This window comes from Vicugna pacos, chromosome 24 (genome assembly GCF_048564905.1).
Source record: "Vicugna pacos chromosome 24, VicPac4, whole genome shotgun sequence".
NCBI lineage: Eukaryota > Metazoa > Chordata > Mammalia > Artiodactyla > Camelidae > Vicugna > Vicugna pacos.
Genome location: NC_133010.1, coordinates 12,671,296 through 12,695,966, shown reverse-complemented (window position 1 = coordinate 12,695,966; position 24,671 = coordinate 12,671,296). Strand labels below are relative to the sequence as shown.

The 24,671-nt window shown below is 39.1% G+C and overlaps 1 protein-coding gene across 1 annotated transcript in view; it reads left to right on the top strand.

Moving 5' to 3' along the window:
* Positions 1–2,529: 2,529 nt before the first annotated feature.
* ASXL3 (ASXL transcriptional regulator 3) overlaps positions 2,530–24,671 on the top strand; it is a 156,520-nt gene continuing 134,378 nt past the window's right edge. The window contains exon 1 of the mRNA XM_072949049.1: positions 2,530–2,633. Within this exon, the coding sequence (XP_072805150.1) occupies positions 2,580–2,633 (54 nt within the window). The 5' untranslated portion in view covers positions 2,530–2,579. The remainder of the gene's footprint in view (positions 2,634–24,671) is intronic.

Below are 24,671 nucleotides of genomic sequence, written 5' to 3'. Positions count from 1 at the left end.
AGAATGGTTGAATGTAGAGATGTAGAAAAGACTATAGAAAAGACTATAACAATAGCAATAGTGTCTCTGAAATTGTGGCCCACCTCTGTTCTGGTGCTGTAGGAAATGTATGTTATTTTGGCATAGAATAGTGACCAGATCTTTAACCAGACTTGCTTACTATGGACTGTTTATACTCAAATATCCAAAAGGAGAAGTAGAATCTTAAGAGTCGGCCCATAAAACTTGGCTCACTGTCAAAGGATAGTTGTATAAATAATTGTTTTTTTGCTTTAGTTTTTTTCAATATACAATCAATTTATGTCTTGCTTTAAATGGGATGATACATCTTCTCTTCTTTAATAATCAGAATTGGTTATTAAAGAATAATAACTTACTGCAAAGCAACTGAATATGTATGTTTTCCTTTAGCTGGCTCTGAAATTTCTGAAGCACTGTTTCACAGAAAATAACAAATTATATGTTTACGTATGTATGTATGTATGTATGTATGTGTATGTGTGTATATATATATATATGTATATCTGATTACCTAAAGTTAGGTGTTTCTGAATAGAAGAGAAAACATTGGAATGAGAATACATATGTGAACGTAATCCAAATTTAATGTATTTGAAATGTACAGTAAAACTACAATACACCTGGATAGAGTTATGCAAATGGCATGGGCAAATTTTTTGCCTGGGGATAACTTCAGTGTGTTCACTAAATCCATTTTAAAAAAGAAACAAAGAAAAAGTGGAGATAATCTTTTGATGTTTAAAAAAAACTGATGCATAGCTTTTTCTTATTCTAATGAATTAATAAAGTAAATATTTTTAAAGAATTAGCATAATCAGCTCTTTATGATTATGCACTGTCTCTGCTGAATTTCAAACATTTTTATTACTTCAGTCAACTGACACTGTTCTCAAAGGAATCACCTTACTATAATCGTTTTCATCTTTAGACGTATGTCTTTTCATTAGACGTAAATGTTCATTTCGAGTTAGGAGTATTTATTTTCAAGCATTACAGTTTAGAATAATGGAAACAATATGGGATTAGGGTCAAAAGACTTGTGTTTGATTCCTAAAACTGATTTAGCATGATACCTTGTATGCAATGTAATGTTTTTAAGCTTCATTTCCTCTTTTGTGCAATAGAGGGAAAAATAAATGTTTGCATTGTTTTGAGGATCAAATGAGCTAATGTATATGAAAAAACACAGTACTGTTTACATAACTATTAGTCAGGAAGTAACCTTACATAAATTATCCAGTATGAGCGCTGCTGTTGTTTTTCAGATACTCAAGATAAATAAACACATAATTAAATGTGTGGGTCATAGAGCCATTTCTTTCTTTGCTTAACAATAACTTTATTGACCTAAACAATTCACCAACAATCTAAGAAGTTGAAAAGGTTACAATAAACTTTCAAGGCTTAACACATTTTTTTGTACTTCGCTAACAAGGTTAACAGTCCAACTCTTCATGCATCCCAACCTGGCAATTCCAAATACTATTAAAAAGACACATGTATTAGCTGTGCAGTTGTTTACATATGCATCGTGTTTTATGCTATAGAATGAAGACTTTATTTTAAAAAATTAGCGCTAAGGCACGTCATGGCATGATCCACGGCCACGGCGCTTTGGTCTTGCATTGTTTAAGATGATGTAGATGGCTCAACGTTGTGACAAATTGCACCTTCAGTATTAGTTCTGTATCAGAAGAGGCTGGGTTTTTTGCACCCTTTCAACAAGGCTTTGGGAGATTCCCAAGGCTTTGGGAGATTCCCAGCCCAGCAGAAAAGGGTTAAAGGAGTCCAGCAGAGGGGAGTAGTGCGGAGTGAGTGAGTGAGGCTGAGTGTGACTGTGTGTGTGTTGTGTGTGTGTGTGTGTGTGTGTGAGCGCGCGCGCGAGCGCACAGGACAGAAGCATCGAGTTGCGGAGCGGACTCGTACACAAGTTCCAAAGGCCACCATATCCTCGGTAGTCGGCCCTCGGGGGGCCAGAAGGGCACGGCCTGCACAGAGCGGGCAGCACCCCGCCGATCTGGGGGCTGGGTTGGAGTGAGAGGGGTCTCGCGAGGGTTTCAGGGCGTGGCTGGAGTGGGGGGCGCGCGACGAGTGTGCGCGGGTGTGCGCGCGCGAGAGGGCGAGTGTGAGCGCGGTGAGTGTGAGCGCGGCGAGTGTGCGGCCGCGTCGCCATTCCCCGTGACGTCAGAGTGTATTGTTGTGAGCCGGGCCGAGCGGAGCATCCCCGGAGCTGTCACCGCGGCGGCTGCGGCGGCGGCGCAGCGCGATCCCCGCACGAGCGAGCCCGGCCGGCGCCGCCCCCGCCCCTGTCGCCGCCGCCGCCGCCGCCGCCCCCGCCCCCGGCCCGCCTGCTGCGCGCCGCCGCCGCCCGCGCGCCCCCACCCAGCCCACCCCACCCCCTCGCTCCATCCCTCCCACCCGCCGCCGCCGCCCGCGCGCCTCCCCCCGCGGAGTGAGTGCGGGTCACCGGGTCACTGGGTCATTGTCTCCGCGCCCGAACCCCGAGCACCCCGTGGAATCCCCCACGTCATCATCAGCACCATCAATGAGATGCAAACATGAAAGACAAGAGGAAGAAGAAGGACCGCACCTGGGCCGAGGCTGCCCGCCTGGTACGTACCGCCCCCCGCCCGCCGCCCGCGCGTCCCGCCGGCCCCGCCGCTCGCTCCGCGCCGGCCCGCGGCGGCGGAGACGGCCACTTCCAGCCCGAGCCGCCGCCCGCTCGCCGCGCTCCTGCTCTTTGTTATTCTGCGGGAGTGGGCTCGTCCGGGGCCCCCTGTGTGTGTGTGTGTGTGTGTGTGTGTGTGTGTGCGTGCGCGCGCGGAGGGGCGCAGCGATTATCTCGGGGAGCCCGGCGCCCGCCGCGCCCGGGACCGCCCGGGACACTTCTCCCGGTACTTCGCTCTCGGGGCTTGGCTGTGCCTCCTCTACGGGTGAATTTCCGAGCGCTCGGCCCCGCTCGACTTTCCTCTCTGCTGCTCCGGAGACCTTTGTGTGGCAATTACCACTCCCTCCCGGCCCCTCCACCCCCCGGAATTTCATCAATAACTCTCTGTGCACGGTCTGTGTGTATGTTCGGCGTTTGTGAGTTCATACATTTTCCACGTGCATGCACGGTGTGTGTCCGACCCGGACTTGTGGGGCGTGTGCATGTGGGCTAGGTCGTTGCGTGTCTGTGTGCCGTGTCGTGTGCATTATGTATGCACACTGATACGTTCAGTGTTTTGTGTGGATCAAGTTCGTTGCAGTTTGTAGGTATTGTGCTCTGCTCGATGTTTGTGTGTACATTCCGTGCACGTGTGTGCAATTTGTGAGTGTGTGAGTCGGAGTGTGTGTGTTCGGTGAAGTTGGGTCAGTGTCATTTGTAGCGGGAGGATAAGAGTGTACAGCTAGGTGTGTTTCCCTGCTGGCTTCCTGGGCGGTGTTACTTGGCTGCTTTTCCTTTTCTTTAACCTTTCGGAGCTTACGTTTTAATCAGCGAAAGAATGTCTCTATAGAAATGCTGGTTGGCAGAGGGGCGTCGGCGTCTTTGGTTTGATGCATGTGTATGTGTGGATTTTTCTCTTTTTTCTTCAGCATCTTCTTTTAAAAGACAGCTGTAAACGTTGTTTTTTTAAAGGATATTTCTGTACAGTGTGTCTCACGGGAATGCAAGGCATTACATTTGAAGCTCAGCCTTTCAGGGTTTCGGCTGCATAAATTAAATATTTATTCACCAACTTACTGTCTGTTATAAATTGGCCAAAAGAAAGCAGACTGCATGCAGCAGGGGGGAAAAAAAACCTCAGGATATGTTATTGGGTTGACTTTGTGAAAATTGTTTTACTGTAACTATGATTTTTTTTTAAGCTTTTAAGTAACTACATCATGTTCAAGGAGAACATTTGTCAAAAGTAATTATCTGAGTTTGGTTGAAGGGCCTTGCTGGTATGTCTCTGGATTCTGGCAAAGGGTTTTAGATAATTGGCCCTATTGCCCTGGAAAGAAGTGACAGAAGTCCTTTTTAATTGCAATCTAGTTATTGGTAGCTGGAGTGGCCAGGCCCCGTTGTTTCATCTTTTAATTTGTAGTAGTGTATGTTATGATTTCTCCTCTTATCTGTGATTGTGTTAATCACTAAATCACTCACGCTCCTGTGGATGAATGGTCAGGTGATAGTCATTCTCTAATGAACTGTGTCTGGGAGAGGAAACTTATTTGTGAGGAATATGTGAAAACTAAGCAGTAAGTGTTAAGTAGATGCCAGATTGATGTTATCACTGAATCTTTGCTGGAGCAGAGTACATTACTTATTGTTTGCTCAGCTATTAATTCAGAATTGTGTGGGGGTGTGCAAGGTTTCTGGAAATGCATTATTCAGGTTCCTTGGAGTGGCAATCAAGTATTATTGGAGAGCTTCAGTGTATGTATTTTAAACAAGTGAACAGTGAGTTGATTTATAAATATTTTAAAATAATGATTCATGAATAAGCTCTATCTGCCTGCAGAGAATTATTTAATAAATAACAGTCTGATGGAATTTAAAGCTAACCACTTGTATTCAATCAGTGTATGTTGCTATCCTTGAAATCACTGTGCTTTATTTGATCTGATTATAACACTGAGTGTATTGCTGAATCTTAAAATAGGTATCTGAGTTAGTTTTGTGTTAAAAGTTGCATTTTCCTCTTGCAAAGTTCATCGGTGGGAAAAGACAAACTAGGAGTCATCAACACAAAGGAATTAATGATAGACCAGATGTCTCTATTTTAACCAGACATATTGAACTAGTAGTTATGGTAATTTTTCAATTTGGTTCAAGTTATTTTTCCCCTGGTAGTTGTACAAATGTGTATGTATTCAAAATGTGACAGTTGACATAAAATACTGAATAAAATAGCAAGTAATTGTTACTGGAAATATCTTTTTCAGAAATTTGCCATTTGTAGTAGTGACTTATCACTCTTAACGTATTTTTGTGAAAAAAGAGAAATAGTTCTGTTTGGGTAGCAGTGACCATTTTTCATGTTTTCTTTATGATTGCATGAATGCTTATATACTGGTTCTAAACTTACATGAAAAACATTTTTACTCTTATAATTGATAGCATTAATTTACACTCAGTGAAAACGGAGTGCCTTTTTTTTTTAAAGCATTTCTGTAACATAAATACTATTGTGTATTTTACACTACCACTGCTGATTTTGCTGTGGTTGTTAAGGATTTTTAACAAAAAAACTCCATCAAATGTTAAACCAGCTGTCTGATTTTAAAAGTAAAGACTAAGGATGGATGGAAAATATGCATCTCAGTATGTGGTTCTTGCAGTATATGAACTAAAGAGAGAGTGTCCAGATTAAGAATAACCTTCCAATTCAAACAGTTTATACTACTTTTATATCGCTATATCCATATATATGGATATACATCTCCTACTGTGTCTGTTTGCATGTGATTATCTTGAATGGGAGGATATTAGGACAGAGGAAATGCAAAATAGATTTTTTGAACTGGGACCAAAAGCTTATGTTTAAATGTAGCTTTGTGTTCATTTTTAAGACAATGTATATGGAAGAACAATTCTCTCTAGAATAACTAAGAACTTCAATTCAACAACAGAATTTTTGCTTTCCTTCTTTGTGAGAAAAGTACACTCTCCAAATCTGTAAACTCTGAGTGACAACTCCAGGGATTTTGTTTTAGAGAGAGATGCAGCCATCCAGCTCTACCAATTTTCTCATAGAAGTGTGTCATGTTTGTATGTGGTGGGCTTGTTTATCTAAGGAAAGGAGGAGTGGTGGCATAATTCCCCTGTATTTTCAGGAATGCAGTGATTATTAACAGGCTGCCATTTAAAAATAGAAAAATGGCATCCCCCCCACCCCTTTTTTTCTTTCTGCCCTGCATCAATAGCAGAAATTTCAGCCTTCAGCCTCCCTCCCTCCCCCTCGGCCTTCTGCAGTTGTGGTTACTTAGCGCAGTGCCATTTAATATGGAGTCTGCTCCCAAACCAGATGCATTTTCATCTGTTTTATCGGCTCTTCTAAGGGTGTAGAGTCTCAGAGGATCCCACAATCACATGGAAGTATCTTCTGTCTTAATATTTGTAGGCCACAATAAGAATAAAAATCAAAACCATAACTCATGTCGAGCTGGGGCTTTGACTTTAATCCTTTTGACTTTTATCTCAAGTCTTCACTCTGTTACTATAAATACAGTTTAAACCATTGTGAAAGGATCTTCATGCTTCTTTGTAAAAAATGGGGATTTGACAGGACTTTGTTTTAGTGCACTGAGGGGTTTCTTTGTTACTGACTTAACACAGAACATACTGATATTTATATATTTATTCTAGGTTAATTCTCTCTCTCTCTCTCTTTTTTTTTTTTTTTTTTTTGGCATGCACAAATTTTGCTTTGAGAAGTGCTTTTTGCTAGTTTCATCACTTTGTTCTATAGGGAGTGCTGCTGTTAAGATAATGATTCAGCGTATTAATTTGTTCCCTGAGTTTCCTTCTATTTGTTTCATTCTTTACAATCTTTGTTTAGTCTCACTGGCACCTGAAAATAAATCTTAACAATCTTCAGTAGCTTTGTGCTTGGTAACATGGCTGATTTATTTGCTTGTAGTTTAGATACATTCTCACAGATAATGAATATCAGTGGATTTTTTTTTTTTTTTGGTAGTTCAAGGTGACCTTTGGAAAAAAAATCTAATGGCAAATTTGCCTCATTGTTGGGAGAAAACAGGCACTTACCCATTTATGGCATAGCAAAGTTACTGAAGGTTTTGAGTAAATTGAAATTTTGTAAATCATACTGTATTAAAAATGAAGTAGGGGGTTTATTAATTAAAGGCAATCTGTGTGACTTGCACAGTGAAGATTCTGTTGCATAATGCATTACATTCTAGATAAACTGTTAGAGTTTCTGTCAAATAAAGCTGAGTGGTAATGATAGCTGTTAAAATAGAAAACCGTTCGTAATTGTTGATTTACTAGTTGTCTTGCGTTTTTTCTTTGTGTTTTAGAAATAAGTAAAAATTGTCAGGAGTGGTGAACATGGGGGTGGAGGGGGAGGAGCACTGGTCCTGCTTTTGGCATTTTCTCACAGCACTAGTGCTGCTCAGATTTTAGGTTATGACCAGGCCCTAATAACAGTTGAGAATATTTTGACTTGTGATTTGGGGTAAGCCCCAAAAGTGCACCTGAGCGTAACTGTCACAGTGCGTACTGGCTTCTGAGTCTGGCTAATGTATTTGGTAAATGCTGTTTTATTTCCAATAGCTTACATCCCGGGTTGGTTTGATTCAGCTGTTTTCTGTGAGCCACACATAGCATCATCTTTTTTCTGTCTATATCTCATCATCTTTCTTTCAGTTATGAAACCTAAATTTTCATTTTGCAGTTTGAAAGATGGAAGAGAGTTTAGCAAACTCTATGCCTCTTTTGAAAAAAGAATCTGCTTTAAGTCAAAAATGTGTTCAAAATAATGAGGAATGTGAACTTCATCCTAGTGTATTGGTTGTTAAGTTTTTATTTCCTGCTGACATGAAAGAGAATTTTAAGAAAACTATTCTAAGTTTTTCTCTTTTTAAAAAATTATTTGGTGGCAGATGAGCTTTTAGACTTGTAGAGTTATACCTATAAAAAAATTTCACCACAGAAAAGCTGGCTGATAAAGTAATTAAATTTAAAGTGTACTAATGTCTCAACACTTCACTGAAATGTATTGGAAATATAAAGTATGAATATTTTGAGGGTTTCTACCTTGTATATGGTTCAAATCCTGGGGACAGTACAAAGGTATATTCTCAAGGTTTCAGTAGAGACAAGAAAAACTGGAGGGTGAGTGAGCAGACACCATCTGTGGGCATCACATGAATGATCAAGAGATGCTAGTTTACAGATTTACAGACAGGAGAAGCTATGTGGTGTGCAGTGACTGTAGAAGACTTAATGGTTTAGGGGAAACTTAGTTTGTCCTTGAAACATGGGTAATGTTAAACACGTGAGGAGAGGAGAACATTCTAAGAGAGAGGTGAACGCGCAAAGGTTTAGTGTCAGGCGAGAGGATGGGTTCCAGTGACAACGGACAGATCATTCTAGAAATATCAGAAGACTTGCGGGTAGACATGGCCATGTCAGTTGACACTGCAGTAAAGTTGAAAATTAAATTGTGACCAGATTGAGGAGGGAGCTGAAAGTCATTTTAAGACAGCTGGACCTTGTGAATTGTACCATGGGGCTGGTGGAGTAGGGCGTAGTGGAAACATATGCACACCCCCAAAATGAATATTCCTTATAAAGAGGGGACACTGGTGGTCTGAGGGTGTCTCTAAATGCTTCCATTACTTGGTAATAGAGTCTGAAACCAAAATTGATGTTAGAAATTTTATTTTAAATAACACAACTTGGTTCTGTCCCATAGCCTTTGCCAAAATGAGGCAAAGTAAACATCAGTAACTACTATACATGACATTTGTAGAAAATGTATGCAGAGCACTCATTTGCTAAAAATACTCCCTTGAGAGCAGTAGGTAGCTAGGGTTATCTCAGTAACTCATTCTCCTAGCGTGTGATTTAATGATGTGCCCATATCTTCACCCGGTCTGTAATTCTGTGGTGTTTCTGATTTTTTAAAAATAATACAGGCATTTGAACCGATGTGAATTAAACTGATGGTTGCTTGGAGGCATGGGGAGGATAGTCTACCTCAGACTTACTCCCTGCCTTTCAGACTGCCTGCCTTTCACATCTCTCTTTCTCTCAGTCTTTTTTTAAGCGACAAAAGTTCGCGTGGTGGTTGTTGTTGTTGTTCCTTCATAATTTAAAATCCCTCCCCCCTCCCACCAAGGTCATCACTAGCAGATCCTGGCTCCTTCCTGATGGGGCGAGGAGGAGGAGCGTCTATACAGAACTGCTTTCAGCTGTTTGCCAGCACTGAGTGCCTGGATTGTTCCGCTTTTGTCCCCGCACAGTTGGTAGCTGTGGAAATCTAGCCCTGACTGAAACTTTCCCTGAAGAGCCCTTGGGGAACAAATAGAAACATTATATGATTAGTCACATTGTTTTCATTATTAAACAAGTCTACATGAAAGGATAGCCATTAACAGCTTTATCTGCCTGAACTTAGACACCTACCTCTCCTCTTCCCTCAATATTCCCACTTGAAGTGGTAACAATTAACTGTTGCTGGTTTTAATGTCGTAACTGACAACACTAAATTGGGAATAGGCACTTCTCCTGGTTGATTGACACATAGCCCTCTGACACATTCTTCTGTAGTTTTAAGGCAAATTCATGCCCTGGGGTTAGAGCCAAAGGGCTTGTCAGAACATTGAGTTTAATAGCTGAAATATATAACTTAAATGACATCCAAGACCTTAGCTTTGGTGGAACTTTTGGAACCTGAGGAATTCTCCAAGGCAGTGCAATTTATACTTAATGGACGAGCTTAGAACGCATAAGATATTTGTCTAAGTATATAGATGTATAATATACTTTGTGAAGCACTTATTTACCATGGGTTTATTTTGCTTTTATCTTTAGCATACATTAGTTCATGAAAAACTGGATAATGATTTTTTAAATAATTTCTCAGTTGATATTTTTTTGGCAAGTGTTCCATTCTTCACTTATCCTATGGTTGATTTATTTTCTTTTTCCCCCAATGGTTGATTTCTGAATATATTATTTATGATTTAAAACAAGGGAGGAATTGAGATGGACTCTTTATCTTATTCAGAAGACTAATGGCATTGCCAAGATTTTGTTAACTATCATGTATTGAAACCTATTTTAATAATTTCAAGGAATTAGAAATGGAGATTGGATCTTTGGGCTTGTTTTCCAGCTTACTCGTAGAGAAGACATGATATTTTTTATGTCATAAAGAAATGACTACACATGTAATTTGTGCGTGTATGGAAGCCTTGTTGACGTGACTGCAGAACCGAGTCACTGTCTGGACCATCAGGCCTCTGGATGACCCTCCTTCTTCTCTCCCCATCACTACCAGGCGCACGTAGCAGATACTCTCATTTTTAAAGTGTTTATAAGAAAATCTCCTTCTTTTAAAATACATGTTGTAGTATCTTCAAAGCCTCACAATCAGACATTGTCACTCCTGAATTCTTTGTTTAGTCTAATGTCTTGTCTCTTCTAAGTCATATCCTAGAAATTCAGTTTAAATGTTTGGAATTAAACTTTGATATCCCCCTCATTCTCTCTCCATCAGTGTTGCTCTTTGTTGCTGGCTGGAGAGTCTCCTTCTCTGTTTCCCTCTGAGTGGTGGGATATCTCAGAATTCTGCCTCCCCACTCCTTTTTTTATTCTTGCTTTTCTTCTCTCCTCTGGCAGCCTCAGTCTCACCCGCCTCAGTGGCAGTTCTCCCAGGATGAGGACTCCAGCCTTGGTCCTTGCCCTGAATTCCAGATTTATCTTATCTATTTCTATTGTTTATCTCTCTGTACTATGGATATTTCGACTGAAATGTATCCAGCTCAGTTAAATATTTATTGGATACCTCCCACAAATGTGCCATGCGTTGGGTACACAAAGAGGAGAGGACAGCGTTCCTGTCTGGAGGGGACTTATCTATATGAACCTAAACACGTCCTATCTGGGGAGGTTAGTAAATTCTGTCTTCTAAACATAGCTCACATTTAGCTCTTCCACTTTTCATTCAGTATATTTTATAGAATTCTGACCTTTCAACTAATTTTGTCTCTAATTTCTTTTCCAAATCTTACTTACTGAAGCTGTATCTATCTGTCTGGAACAGATCTGATCTCACTGAATCATTCGTCTGCTTAAACTTGTATGATTCCCCATAAGTTACAGTCCAACGGGTCATGGGAAGCCCATTTCAATATCAGCAATCTTTTTTTTAAGTGGTGTATGATTGTTTGCCCTCAGAATATACAGAATTCAGAATGTTCTGTCCATTATACCTCAAACCATTATACCTTTCCCATCCTGTAGCAGTTTCTACAGCCTTAAATTTATTTTAAGTTCTTTTAAAATACAACTAAGTAGTTATTTTTAACATGAGATAGTTAAATTTATCAACGTATTTTATCAACTTCTGTGCTTAACTTTATTTCTTGTATTATACTCTCTCTTCTTTCTAAATTGCTTCTTTTAACAGCTTTTTTTTTTTTTTTTTTACCATGAGGGTCTCTGGGTTCATAAACAGTCTTTGTATTTCTAAAATGTTTTTGTTTTGCCTACTGCTTAATAATCTTTATTAAGCATTTGCATTTTTAGTTAGTTATAGACTTACACAACACTAAAATAGTTTAAAAAAAAAAAAAAGAGAGTGGGCACATGGCCAAATCTCCGTGTCACCCACACCCTCTCCCCAAATACTTCCTCCTCTTATCATTTTAATCTGAATACAGTCAAAATTGGGTGTACAGAAGTAGTCAACAGCAACCTTTAGGAAACATTAGCCCTCAGATATGTGGATTAATTCAAGAAGACCTTTTCACAAAGCTCAGCTCATCTTTCATTTAAAAAAAGAAAGGGGAGAAACTTGGTAGAAAAAAACTAAGAGATGCCACGTTGCCCTCACCTTTGAGTGATAATTTAACTAGTTGACAATTTTTTTACCCTTAGTACTTTGGAAATGTTTCTTCATTAAGTTCCTGCATCAATGTTTTAATACCTTGTCTACGATGAGGTTCATTGTTATTTTTAAGAGGTATTGTGCTTTTTGTATCTGAGAGTTGTTACATGTTCTCTTTATCCTTGAAGTTCTGAAGTTTTAATATTGTCTTAAATATTTGTCTTTATATTTGGTACCTAGAGTATACTTTTTTAAAGAGCATGCTTAACTGTTGCCTTTTATGCTTTAAAAATTTAATCATGTTATGGTAAAGAACTTACCTATTGTATTATGTCCCCATCAGGCCATGAATTCTTTGAAATCTTCTTAGAGTTCCCTCAACATCTAATAGTTTAGCTTATGAATTAGAAATTATTTAAAAATAAAATGGAAAGGAGCCCCCTAATACAGAACTACAGAATGAAATACAGCCATCAATGTGCTGGCTCTATCAGTCAGAACTGTGGATTGTAAGCAACAAAAAACAATTCTTGCCAACTTAAAGTAGAAAATGAATTTTGTTTTTGTTTTTTGGTTTGTTGTTCTGTTTTGTTTTTGTGGAGGCCATAAAGCAGTTTATATAATCATCAGGAAGGATCCGAAAAAACAGACTGGAAAAATAGGCAGGGATCAAGAGAGGATGGGCAGCAAAAACACACACAGTCGTGCTACAAGTATAGTCTAGTGGGAGTGTGGCCACGGGCACTACCACCCTGCTTAGTTGCCACTGTGACTTAGTGCTGACATAGGACACTGCTATTGCTTCCAGTGTATCATATGAATGTATCATAATCTGCTCTGTCTTTGCATCCTGGGCTCAAGATTCAAATTCACAGGCAGAGGCCTCTAATTGTCAGACTCTGGTTCCTGTGTCTATACTTTAGCTGCTGGGAACTGATGAGAGGGTGGAGGATACGGCCTCTTCAATACTGTAGTGGAAACATCTCCAGTTGCATTTTTGTAGCAGCAATCAAGTCAGTGAGGTTGAACCTGGGTACCCCACCTCTTCCCCACCTCCTGCTCCCAACAAGTCTGCTCCCCCTTTCTTTCTTCTCTTAGCCAAAGCCACCACCATCTTCACAGCTTTTCAAACCAGAAGCCTTCTTGTCATCATTAATGCCTTTTTGTGGTTCCCCCCGCCTTTATCTGGTAATCACTGATTCTGCCAGTTTTATCTTCTTTCTTCAAATCTTCAAATCCACATGTTAGACTTATATCCATTTCCACTGTAATTTACCCTGATTCAGGCAGTATATGAGTTCGAGAAAGAACATAGATTAATGACAGGTTTAAAAGTCAGGCAGATTTATGTTTGAGTCTCAGTTCTTCCACTTACTATGTGTTTGACCTTGGGCAAATTATTTAACATCTCTCAATTATTTTAGTGCAATTGTCTATTAAAGGGAATAATGACATTACAGAGTGGTTGGAATATTTAAATAAGATAATGTGCAGAACGTACTTAATACATTGTCTGACATTAGAAGGTGCCAGTTTATGTTAGTATCTGGTCGTTTCCATCTTCTCGCCAAGTTGATGCGACAATCTTGTAAGTGGTTTCACTGACTCTAGACTTCCCTCCACTCAGAGTCATTCTCCTTATTGCCTCTGTAGCCACTTCTTTAAAGGTAGAACTGGTTCATTGTATCCCCTTGAGTCTTACTTAGTTCCTGTAGGAACAGATGGCGCTATTTTAAAGTTGGTGATTATAGAAAGTTAGGGCACAGTAAAGGAAGAGAACAAGGGATAGCGAGGCAAGCCAGCAGGAAGATCTTACTCTCCTTAGACTTGAAGGGCCAAGAGCAGAGAGTGGCTACTGCAGTGATGTGGGCTAAGATCATCGGAGAAGGGTACCTGACCGACGCCGTGACCACAGGTAGTGGAACGTAGCCACTGCCAGCCCTCACTCCGGCAAGGGGGGCAAACACGGACATCAACACTGACTCTGTTCTCTCTCTGTCCACTGATCCCCAGCTGGTGCCTCCTACTGGCTGAACCCATCCATAAGTCAGAGGAGAGGGGACCTCCACTGAGGAAATTCATAGATGTTGGGCTGCTGGATCACAGAGCTGGGTGGAGTTGCTAATGGGAGTATACAATGTTCCTCTTTCCCAAAACCTTTTATTTGCTTCCCATTACTCGAAGAGTACCGTCCCACTTATTTTAAGATCCTTAGGTTTGTCTTTTACATACATCTCCAGTTGCATTGCTTGATTCTCTTACCATTGGCATTCGAAACTCCAGTCATATAAAAGTACTGGGAGATCTTTGAACCAATCAACTGTCCCATGTTGTGTCTTGACTTTGTACATGTTGTTCCTTCTCTTTGTAAAATCCTCCCTCTCTCTCCTTCTGTTTCTTTTTATCTGGTCCACTTCTACACTTTCTTCAGATTTCAGCTTCCTTTGAGAAGTTTTTACATGTTCCCAAAGCGCTTCACAGTTGGGACCATATATTATAATCAGTTGTTTGCTGTCTTGTTTATAACTGTTTCCTCAGTGCCTAATGCACTACCTCATATTAAGATGGTGCTGATTATAGTTGAATAAAATGAATGAGTCAAAGAAGACTTTCCTGAGAAGCTCTTGGAGCTAAGTCTCTAAAAGTTTTCAGAAGACCCTGAGAATTATAAAACTTATGTCCTGATTTCTTTCATTCAGTGTCGTTGCTGAACTGTCATGGTACGATCTGGAGGAGGGATTGCATTTCCTGAGAATCAGTTGGACAACTGATAGATTTTGAAAGTCTGTGTCCCCTGTCAGCCCACTAGCTCCTTTAATTACTTGGGGATAATAATTTGATGAAATTAATAGCAATGAAAAATACTCAGTTCCTACCATTAACACATTAGGTGCCACATGAATGAAATAAGATATGGATCTTGACCTTTGGGAAATTAACGTAAAAGACCCCTTAGGGCCCAAGGGATACCTTTTTGTAAATTTAAAGTTGCATGTTGTAGTAGAAATTCAGTAACCTGAAAGTAATTTTCTTCTACATCTGATTTTAATAAGGTACAGTGACAGTCTATAAACGTTTTCTATGACTTACAAACCAAGAGAAGAATTATTTAGTACATTGATTACAACACAGATTGGAAATGCTTGCTAAGTAAATAATCTTTATACAAGTAAGTAAAATATTTATAAGCTTGGTATCATAGCCTCCTTTTGAGAGTATAGAAACCTGATATAATGATGGAATAGTCTTTGTACATCAGTTATAAAATATGCTATTACTAATGTAATACTTAAAATAAATATTACTAAAGTAATTGTTATTAAAGGCTAATAAGGGCTGATATTTTTGGGGTACTTACCTGCCTGATACTGCACTAACTTGCTACATGCCTTGTATTTGTTTAATCCTCAGAGCAAACTTGGAAGACACATTGTAACATTATCCACCTTTTTTAAATGAAGAAATTGATATTTAGAGTATCTGTTAGTTGAGTTTCTCTCAGTTGCAAGTGTAATAAATTTAGTGCAAAGTAGTTTCAGCAAAAAGGGTCCCATAACTGAGAAATCCAAGAGTGGACCTGTAAGTAGGTGAAGAGATACAGAAAATGTCATCAAAGTATTTGCTTTTTCTCCATTTTCCATCTTTGTTTTTTCTTGTCTTAATACTGCAGACAGGATCTGATGAAGTCTTGGGCAAGATAAGATGGTCACTGGCACCCCAGACCTGTATCCTCTAAGCTTATTAGCACAGCAGCATAAAAAGAATCTCCCTCCTGCCCCTCCTTATTACTATTATTATCATTGTTTTTTTTTTTTTTTAATGCCCTCCTAGGGAAGTCTTTACTTTGTCCTACTTGGCCGATATGCCCATCCCTTACCCACAGCAACAGGGCCGGAATCAGGTAGTGTGATGGATTGCCACACAAGGATCACATAGAGCAAAAGAAAATGAGACAAAAGCACCAATAGAAGACAGATAGAAAGCATGCTGGGAAAACAAATTGTAAGTGCCACTGCCTTTACTTTCGGAGAGGGTGAATTAACTTGCTGAGCTAGTAAGTGGCGGAGCAGTGGTTAAAGTCCACGTCTGCCCAACCTCAGAGCTCTAGAGCTTAAGCATATTAAAGTTAGATTCTTTATTATTCATTCTTTCTGGTATTATTTTTTATGATATTTGTTTTACATTTTCAAAATGTTACAGCCAAAGCAGCCATGGCAAAGATTCTAAAGATTTCTTTGGAGTGCTTCCTCTGAAACTTACTTTCCTGATTTAGAGGCTAGAAGTTACAATGGATGGTTTCTGTTCTGTTTTCCTTCACAGATCAGTTTCTTTAAATAGAGTTATATATGAATGGTCTTTACATAATATTTATAACATAGTTTAGCACAATTCAGGATCAGAATTCACAAAATGTATAATTCTGCCTAAAACTTCCAAGTACTTTCTGGATGCAAGTGAATATTTTTATTCACTGTCTAAATGCCGAGTTTTCTTCAGAGGGTTGATCATGACCCTTAGAGGATGTTGGTTTGGCAAAAGAGAGCGAAATGTTCTCCATAGTGTAAATCCTCACTCATTTCTCTGAATATTGAGATAAAATCAGCATAAGATAATGACTTCTTATTTCATGTAGAATTCTTTGGCCGTCTTACTGCTTTCATTTCTTATTTATTCATTTAATGGCATTTCTCTTCTCCTGGAGCTTAAATGAAACAAAGGTTGTACTTTAGAAAATTTCTTCTCCTTCTCCCTCTTTTTTTTTTTTTTTTCTTTATCTTAGCCACATGGAAATTTAACCATATCTTTCCATTTTGGATGAAGGTGGATGTTACTAAGCATTGATGCTTATTCATGGTCTGCTCTAGGCAGAGATGTTACTGTGTATAAAGAGAAAAACACATTTAACCCACCAGGATCTTTAATGAGAAAATGAGAAAAATAGAGACACTGTTAAATATAAACAAAAATATGTCCTGTTCTCATCCTTCCTCTAATTTTTATATGTTTGTCTTATCACTTTCAGCTAATGCTGTCCTCACAAACCAAGTTCCAGTAACTAAGTAGGAACAGAGAGACTGTCAGCAGGGAAAAAAAAAAATCAATGGGCAAATACAGATATTGCATTACCTTTTAATCTTCTGATTGCTTTTTTTTTTCTCCTGTTTTCAGAATTCACTATTGAGTGAGCTCAGCTTCGTGGTAGGAAATGCAAGATTCATGAAAGTTAAACAGGTTTTTTTTTCCATTTGTTAAAAGCTTCTCTGGAAAATGAGGCCCTTTTAAAACTAAACCAGTCTTCTCACTCCATCTTTTCATGAAGTGTTGTCTCTTATTCTCTTGGTGCGAGGTGATAGTCATTGGCAGCTTTATAGAAAGAAGGGACTTGAAGCACATTACAGGTGTCCTCTAGGAAAATGAATGATGAAGAAACACACAGTAGGACTTTAATAAAATTAGTGGGTTTGCTATATATATATATATATTTCTACATAAATAGTTGACCCTTGAATGCTGCAGAGATTAGGGGCCTAGACTGTTCATGCATTCAGAAATCTGTGAAAGTTATAGTCGGCCCTCCCTACCCGAAATTCCTGTGTATCTTTGGTTATGAATCAATGAATTCAACCAACTGGATCATGTAGTATTTACCGTTGAAACAAACCCACCTATAAGTGGACATGCAAGATTCAAGTCTGTTGCTCAAGGGTCAGTTGTAGCTTCAATCATGTTAGATAGACTCTACAGAGAGAAAAAGATTGTTTTCTACTAAGTTATTTTTTAAAAATCTCTTCCTCTGTCTTTAATGAATGGATGACTGGATATTTCATTATCAGCAATAGGTTGGCCTGCTGCTCTTTGATTTATCCCCTTAGGGACATGTGATGGGTGGCACTTCTTTTCTCCTTGAAGTCAGGTGTTACTTTGTGGGTGGTGTAGTTCCCCCTCGCCAGCATTTGACTCCCCTTTTTCTTTCCTGGCTGTGTCGATCCCAGAAGTGGGTGACAAGATGGAATTTTAGTCCCACTGGTTCTTGATTGGACATATAGATGTGAGTGAGAAATCAGCAAAGATTTGGAGGTTGGTTTTTACTGCTTCATATCCCTGCCTGTCCTGCCAGATACAATCATGATAGAAAAACAGATGTTTTCCTTCCAGGCCACCTTTTCCCTTTGTTTATGAGACACTAAATGTTTAATTACATGCTTAAGAGGTGAGTAAGGCAAACAAGGTTAAGTCCCTTTTTTCTTCTTCATTACATTAAATTGCTGTGTAAAAGCATCCTCTCCAGTAAAAATCTTTGATATTTTTAAGTCAGAACACAATAGAGGATTTTCACTACAAGGAGAATTCTTTTATATTCCCTCTTAAGATAATTCTGATAAAATCATTGCTTTTCCTTCTGTCTGCCTACTGAGGAGGAAGGGTTTCTAGCCAGAAACTGTAGAACAATTATGGTTAATAGGGAATTGAGTTCCAAGATCGTTGAAGAGATAGAAAAAGGGCACCTGGACATTTTCAGTGAGTTTAGGTTCCCAAGTCCAGACAAATTGTGTTTCACATTGAAAGGTATAGCCAGATTTCCACACCACTGAGAAGAGGAAATCAGACACTGTAATAACACCTCTTTCTTTCTTTCTCTCCCTCTCTCTTTCTCTCTTTTTGGCCCAGAGGAGTGTGGGAGCAACGACACCCCCACTTAGGGATTCTGTTTCCCATCAGCCTCAGAGAGGCCTGTCTCCATTTCCCTTCCATTCAGGGCTCCATCACCTCGGGCTGTTTCCCACCAGTCTCCACTCATCTGTGGATGTGGCACACACAGACTCCCGACAGCTGACAGACGCCCCACTGAGCCCTACCTTTTCATGTAGGAAAAGTGAGGGGGGGAGAAATGAAGAAAACTTGTCTTGAAAGCCTGCAGACTTCTGTACCACAAGGAATGTGGTGACCATATGCATCTTAAACCAGACAAGCAACTCACCAACCCTTCAGCTCACCAGTGTGCCGCCACATCTATTCCACGCTCCAAAGCAAACCCTCAAGACCAGATTTCCTAGACTTTTCTACCAGACTTTTGCTCAAATAGGGGTGGAGTTGTTAATGCATAATCCCTTACCTGTTAAACTGCCTTTTTCATTACAGCATAATTTCCTGGTAGGCGGCACTGATTTTTCACAAGGAATTCCTTCAGAGATTTTTGGCCTTTATGTGGGGGTGCAGCTACTTCATTATAACTGTTATAGGCAAGCCACCGCTGCATCGCTCGGGTCACAAAGCAGACTTTCATTTTCTCATTTTAATTCCCGCTAATATGGAGCTGATCCATGTTGTTTGTCTCCCTTGGCCCCAGGTCCCCTACAGGATATGCTGATGTCTCTTCTCCTTAGGTTCTCCAGACCTCATGGCAGGCGGAGTTCTTTCTTAAACCCTGAGCGTCAAGGTGGGTAACAGAACTCTGAGAGCTCTTCCATAGGGAGGGGTTGATTCCTCATGGCCCTGGTGCCCACTGCCTGTAGTTGAGTGACCTCAAGAGGAAAACATCTGCCCTAATTTATCTCCAGGCATGATTCAGAAACACTGAATGGCAACCCCTGGGAAAGATGTAAGTAAGACTGCATGCAAGCGCTAATTTAGAGTTGGTTCATACGTAAGCTCTTGTTTGTGTTTCTTTCAAAGGGATAGCTGTTTTGATCACATTAGATTTCTTTATCCTCGTACCTCAACGTGGCATTATGCTATAATGAGCTCCCAGCCTGGTTGTATGCAAAACTCAGCGGGTAAAATCAGGACTCAGGAAAGCTAGAGAGCAATTGGGACTATCTGATTTCATAAAGAATCTTTTGTTGGCAAAGGTTAGTCTTAATGTTCCATTGCCTCCCGAAAGAGACTCAGCCCATACTTCATATCAACAAATGTGGGCTGATTGAAACCAGTTCTGTTTGCTTTGTGCCCTGATAAATGCAGCCTTCGTTCCTCTAGCACATAGTTTTAGAACAGGGACCAGAAAGGGGAGCTTGGATGGAAAGTTGGAAAATTTGGCTAGTATTGAGGTAGGTAGCACATCAAGGAGAATCTAAAAGTAAGCGCCCCCAAAATGTGCTTAATATAAATTGTGATGTGAATGCTTCCATTATATCTTAATTACTAGAGTACGGCAAATCTGGTGGGAGATCTTCTACTTGGTTTTTAGTATAAATAATTATGGTAGATCCCAATTAGAAACAAGAAAGCATGCATTGCATAAACTTTTTCATCTACAGAAGGCTTGGAAGTCCTATCACTAAAATATTAGGCTATCTGCTTCATATTTTTTAAAGGTTGACCCTCTTTCTGAAGCCAGGGATTCAGAAATTCTTTTAGCTGTTATTCATCAGAGTTGAGTTCTAGGTAAAGAGCTCTTACTGCTAGAATTATTTATCACTCTGCCCGGTGAGTTTGTGACTTTCACAATTTAAATTTTATACAGTTTAATTTTTTGTCTCTGGATGATCAAAGTGCGTGTTTGACAAAGGGCTAACACTCTACATTTCCAAGTTTTATTTCGTTAAGAATTTGGGTTGCCAATGATGAGGAAATTAGTTTCAGTAACAGCTACTCTTTTATTCATCTTCTAAAGGAATCGAAAATTAACGGGTTTAGAAACAGAATCTGTTTTGCACGGTTTTTAATATCCTGTGAAAAGAACCAACAAAGGGCTTAATAATTAGTATAACAAACACCTTGGTCATGAACAGTGACTGAAATCCAACTCTAACCAATTTAGTTAAAAGGAGAACTCATTAGAAGACTTGCATAAACATAAGCCAGTAAAGGAGAATAAAGTTCCTCAGTAACACCGGGAAGGAAGGAGTGAAGGCCTCTCTAATCTCTGCTCTCTGTGCAGCACCCTCAGTTTCTGAGCCTGGCTTCTTCCACGTGACAGGGGGGCTTCCAGCAAATTGCAGGGCCTCATCACGTGATATTATTACCAGAAAGCAACTGGCATTTGTTTTCTCGAGTTTTAGGCTAATATATCCTGGGGAAGATCCATGATTGACCCTCCCTGTGTCCCCTACCCCTGCCACCCCCCCACCCACCCATCGTTAGTGGTGACTCCAGTATCTACAGGAGTAGGACAGTTCCCATTGACATCCAAGTTGGAAAGGGTATTTTTTCAGAAGAAGAGAATAAGAAGTTATACCCACAGAACAGGAAATTCAGAACATCAGTCCTTCCTTGCCATTGGTTATCTTGTTTCCATTCATCAGGCAGGTTTTTATGAAGTGCCTACCCTGTGCCAGGTAATCTGAAATAAAGCAATGACCAAAAAGAAAAAGAGAATATCATGATGATTATCACTGCTTCTATAGAATCTGAATTACAATACCAACACTGGAATAGGGTAAGAAAGGGTCCGTTCTGTGTGACCAAAATTAGCATTTTGAATGCATATGAAAGAAGACCGGGCTTAGTTTTCCTTCCTTCTGTTTTAAGTCATTTCCAAGTAAATTAGATGTTTCCCACCCTCCCCTTCTCAACTGTAGTAAACCCGAGGGTAAGTGTCTCCAGAGATGGTGATAACGTGTTTTATTGTATTTCATTTTGGGGTGTGTGTGCTTGGTAAATATTTGTTAAATCAATGAATTATTGAGGAGGTGATGTTGTTGTCTCTAGTCAGGAGACAAGGGTAGCTATTAACTGTGACAAAGCAAGCATCATTGTTTTTGTCATTCTTCAACATTTAAGTGGTCAGAATCAAATAATCCCATATAACAAAGTCATTTTCTACAATTATCTCAAGATGTATTTTGCAACTAATTCCTTCTGGCAGCTACATCTGGATGTTGTGTCATTTCAGGCTAGTCTGTGAGAATAACACTGAAGAATTTTCCTGACTCAGATTGAATGATGAGTAATGCTTGCTTTGGAAAAAATTCAATATACCTGTTTTTTATTTTCTGCACTGTGCTGTGCAGTATAAGGTATATAACTATTTCTGTTGTTGTTTGAGTATTCATTATTATTTTGTTTTGTTAAGTGATCTTTAAAATAGTTGTGAAATAGTGCGTAATTTATATAATATATATTATATAAGTTATATAACATAGAGATTATATTAATGTACAGTTTAAAGATGAGGGAAGTAATTTGTGCTTCTAAATACAAAACTATTTTAAAAGTATGAAATTTCCCCCTTCAGCTTTTGTTTTTCTACCATTCTCCAGGGTAGCAATTGTTAACCATTTGAATATTTCTATCTGGTGTGAATGTGTGTGTGGGGTTTGTCGGTGTATGTGTATGTACACCACATGCCCTTGAGTATATGCCTCCTCTATACATACTGCCCTTCAGCTTGCATATTTTCACTCATCACTTTCTCATGGAGAGCCTTCATATCAGTACATATTTTCTTTCTCATGGCTGTGTATTATTTTGTGATATGTGTGTGCCTTCATTTACTGAATTTTCTCCCTGTTAGGTTGTCTTTTGAAAAAAAAGCTTCAAATGATGCTTTATTAAACATGCAGGAATGAGCTGAGAGTTTCTGTATGAAAAATATCTAAAGATGGACTAGGTTCAACAAATGGGACCACCTACCTTTTACATTTTAATAATGCTGCTAAATTACCCTCCAAGTGAGTTTGCAGTATTTGCGATGAGGTAGCATAGTGTGATGGTGAAACCCTTGGAGTCTAAGGGCTTGAGTTTGAATCCCAGCTCTGCTTCTTACTTTGTACTAGCCTGATATAACTGAATTAATATGTCTGCATCTCAATTTTCTCATTTACAAAAGCATAATACCTACTTTGATGGGTGATTGTGAGAACTACATATGTTAAAACATAAGTCAAGTTCTTATAAAAATGCCTAATCTACTTTTGTTACAAAATGCTTTCTAGCCCTCTGTAAGTGCTACCTGTCTATTATTAACATGAACACCTTGTAAGGATTCCCAAGATAAGGAAATTTGGGGTGTCAACTGATTCATGCTTCAAAATGTTATCCTGAGGAGAATACTGGCTTTGACCATAGATTTCCATGTGGACAGGTGTTTGATGTCCCTATGTGGACAAAAATACACAATAAGCTTCTTAATTTTCATAATATTTTATCAATTCTGCCACCTGCAAGTCTGCTTTTCAGAGTTATCGGATCTTTCTTTGGTAGTAAAATATAAAAAATTTCCAAGTTGTCCTTAGGGTATATGATCTTAATTTAATCACATTGGACCTTGGGAATATTATCTACCTGGGTTATTTCACCTACTTAGTCGCAATTATATTTTTATGTTGTGTTTAGATTTTTCTGAGAGGTTCTGCAGCAAAATCTGTGTGTTCTGTGTTTGCTTCTATGAATCTCTCATTGAAGATCTTGTCTGTTACTAGCCAGTGCCTCCTTGTGAATTTCCACATGAAGCAGTTGTCTTAGTTTAGAAATAAAAGCTTTACCTGCTCTGACAAACTAGTGTTCCTTTCATTAAGCTACCAGGAGTTAGCTGACTATTTACGTCTAAATTGTCGCTGCCTTGAAATTAGTACCATGTACTAGGTCAGAGCCACAGCAACTCTGTCATCTGGCATAATTTCTCAGTTTTGAAATATTCCATTGTATTTTTCTTCTTTAAATGTATGCATATTTTTAAAGGAAGGTATGATAAGAAAAGTAATGTAGAAATTATATCCACTGTGTTTTAGGTGAGAAATGATGAAATATGAGCTCAGTGACAAGACACTGAAAGAATCTGCAGATATGATCAGGAGTGCTGCTGATAATCATGGGGAAAATCACAGAGAGCAAGGGAGTCATTGTCCCAGAATTGAACCATCTGGGTTCAAATCTGGGTTCTACCATTTTGTAGCTGTGTAACTTTGGGAGAGTCAGATTAACACCTCTGCGTCTTAGTTACCTCATGTGTCATCTGTAAAATGAGGATGATAATAGTTCCTCTATATGATGAGGTAGTTGTTAGGCGGATTAAGTTTACATATGCACGTTAGAATGATGCTTGATGCAAAGTAACTGCTGTGTATTTGCTAATTGTTATTATTGTAAAAAGAGGGAAATACATTTTTGAAATCACAGACTGTTGAGCTTTATCTCAACTCTCAGTAAAATTCTGGAGTGTGTTATTAAACAGAAATGGAAGTAGTGATCCCCAGAAGGCATTATGGATTCTCTAAGTTAATTCATGTCAAACTAAATTACTTTATTTTGATAGGATTATTAGACATACAGCAGGAGGATGTGCTTGTTGGAGCTACATTTCAGCTAGTCATTTGGCATAGTCTCTTGTGGAACTCTTTTAAAAGTGATGGACAGATATGAACTGGGCGATAGTATAATTAAATGAATTTTTAGCAGATTGAACTTCTATAGACAAAATATATTGATTGGCTAATCAGTATCATTCTGAAAGGAAATCCCAGTGGCAGCCACACAGTTTGTTGCTTTGTTTTCCATTGCCTTGTTCAGCTGTCATGAATAACCTGGAGGAATCCATCAAATCATGCTTGTCAAATGCGTGGCTACCACGAAATAAAAAAGGAAACTGAACAGTTGGACAAGAGAATAATGACTCCAAAAGAACTTTATAAGCTTGGACAAACAACCCACACCTAAAAAGATGAAATTTAACCAAGAAAGATATTTCTAAAACTTGTGGATAGCACAGAGTTTAGCTGTTACCTTCAACAATCAAATATCAGGGAATAATAGGATTTCAGAGCCTGCAGAAATGGATTGAAACAAACACTAGCATGCTCAAGATACATTTATGTCCAGCCAAGTTTGGAAAATACACCACAGAATTATGCATGTGGTGTCAGAAGCAAATGCTGAAAGATCTGGAAGTTTTAGTTGATTGACAGTGTGAGGACTGCTGAAAAAGAGCCAGCACTGTATTAGGTCACAGTAATGTATTACACGAGTTAGAAAAAGTGAAATAGTAGTTTTACTATACATGTTACGTTTCAGTCAGACTACATTTAGAATATTTATCAAAGGTATTTAGGTGATTTATTTCAATTGATATAGTTCTTAAAGATGTTGTGTTTTACAAGTGACATTGGCAAACCCTAGAATATTCAAAGAAGGGTGATTGGGAGGCAGTGTCTGTAAGATATT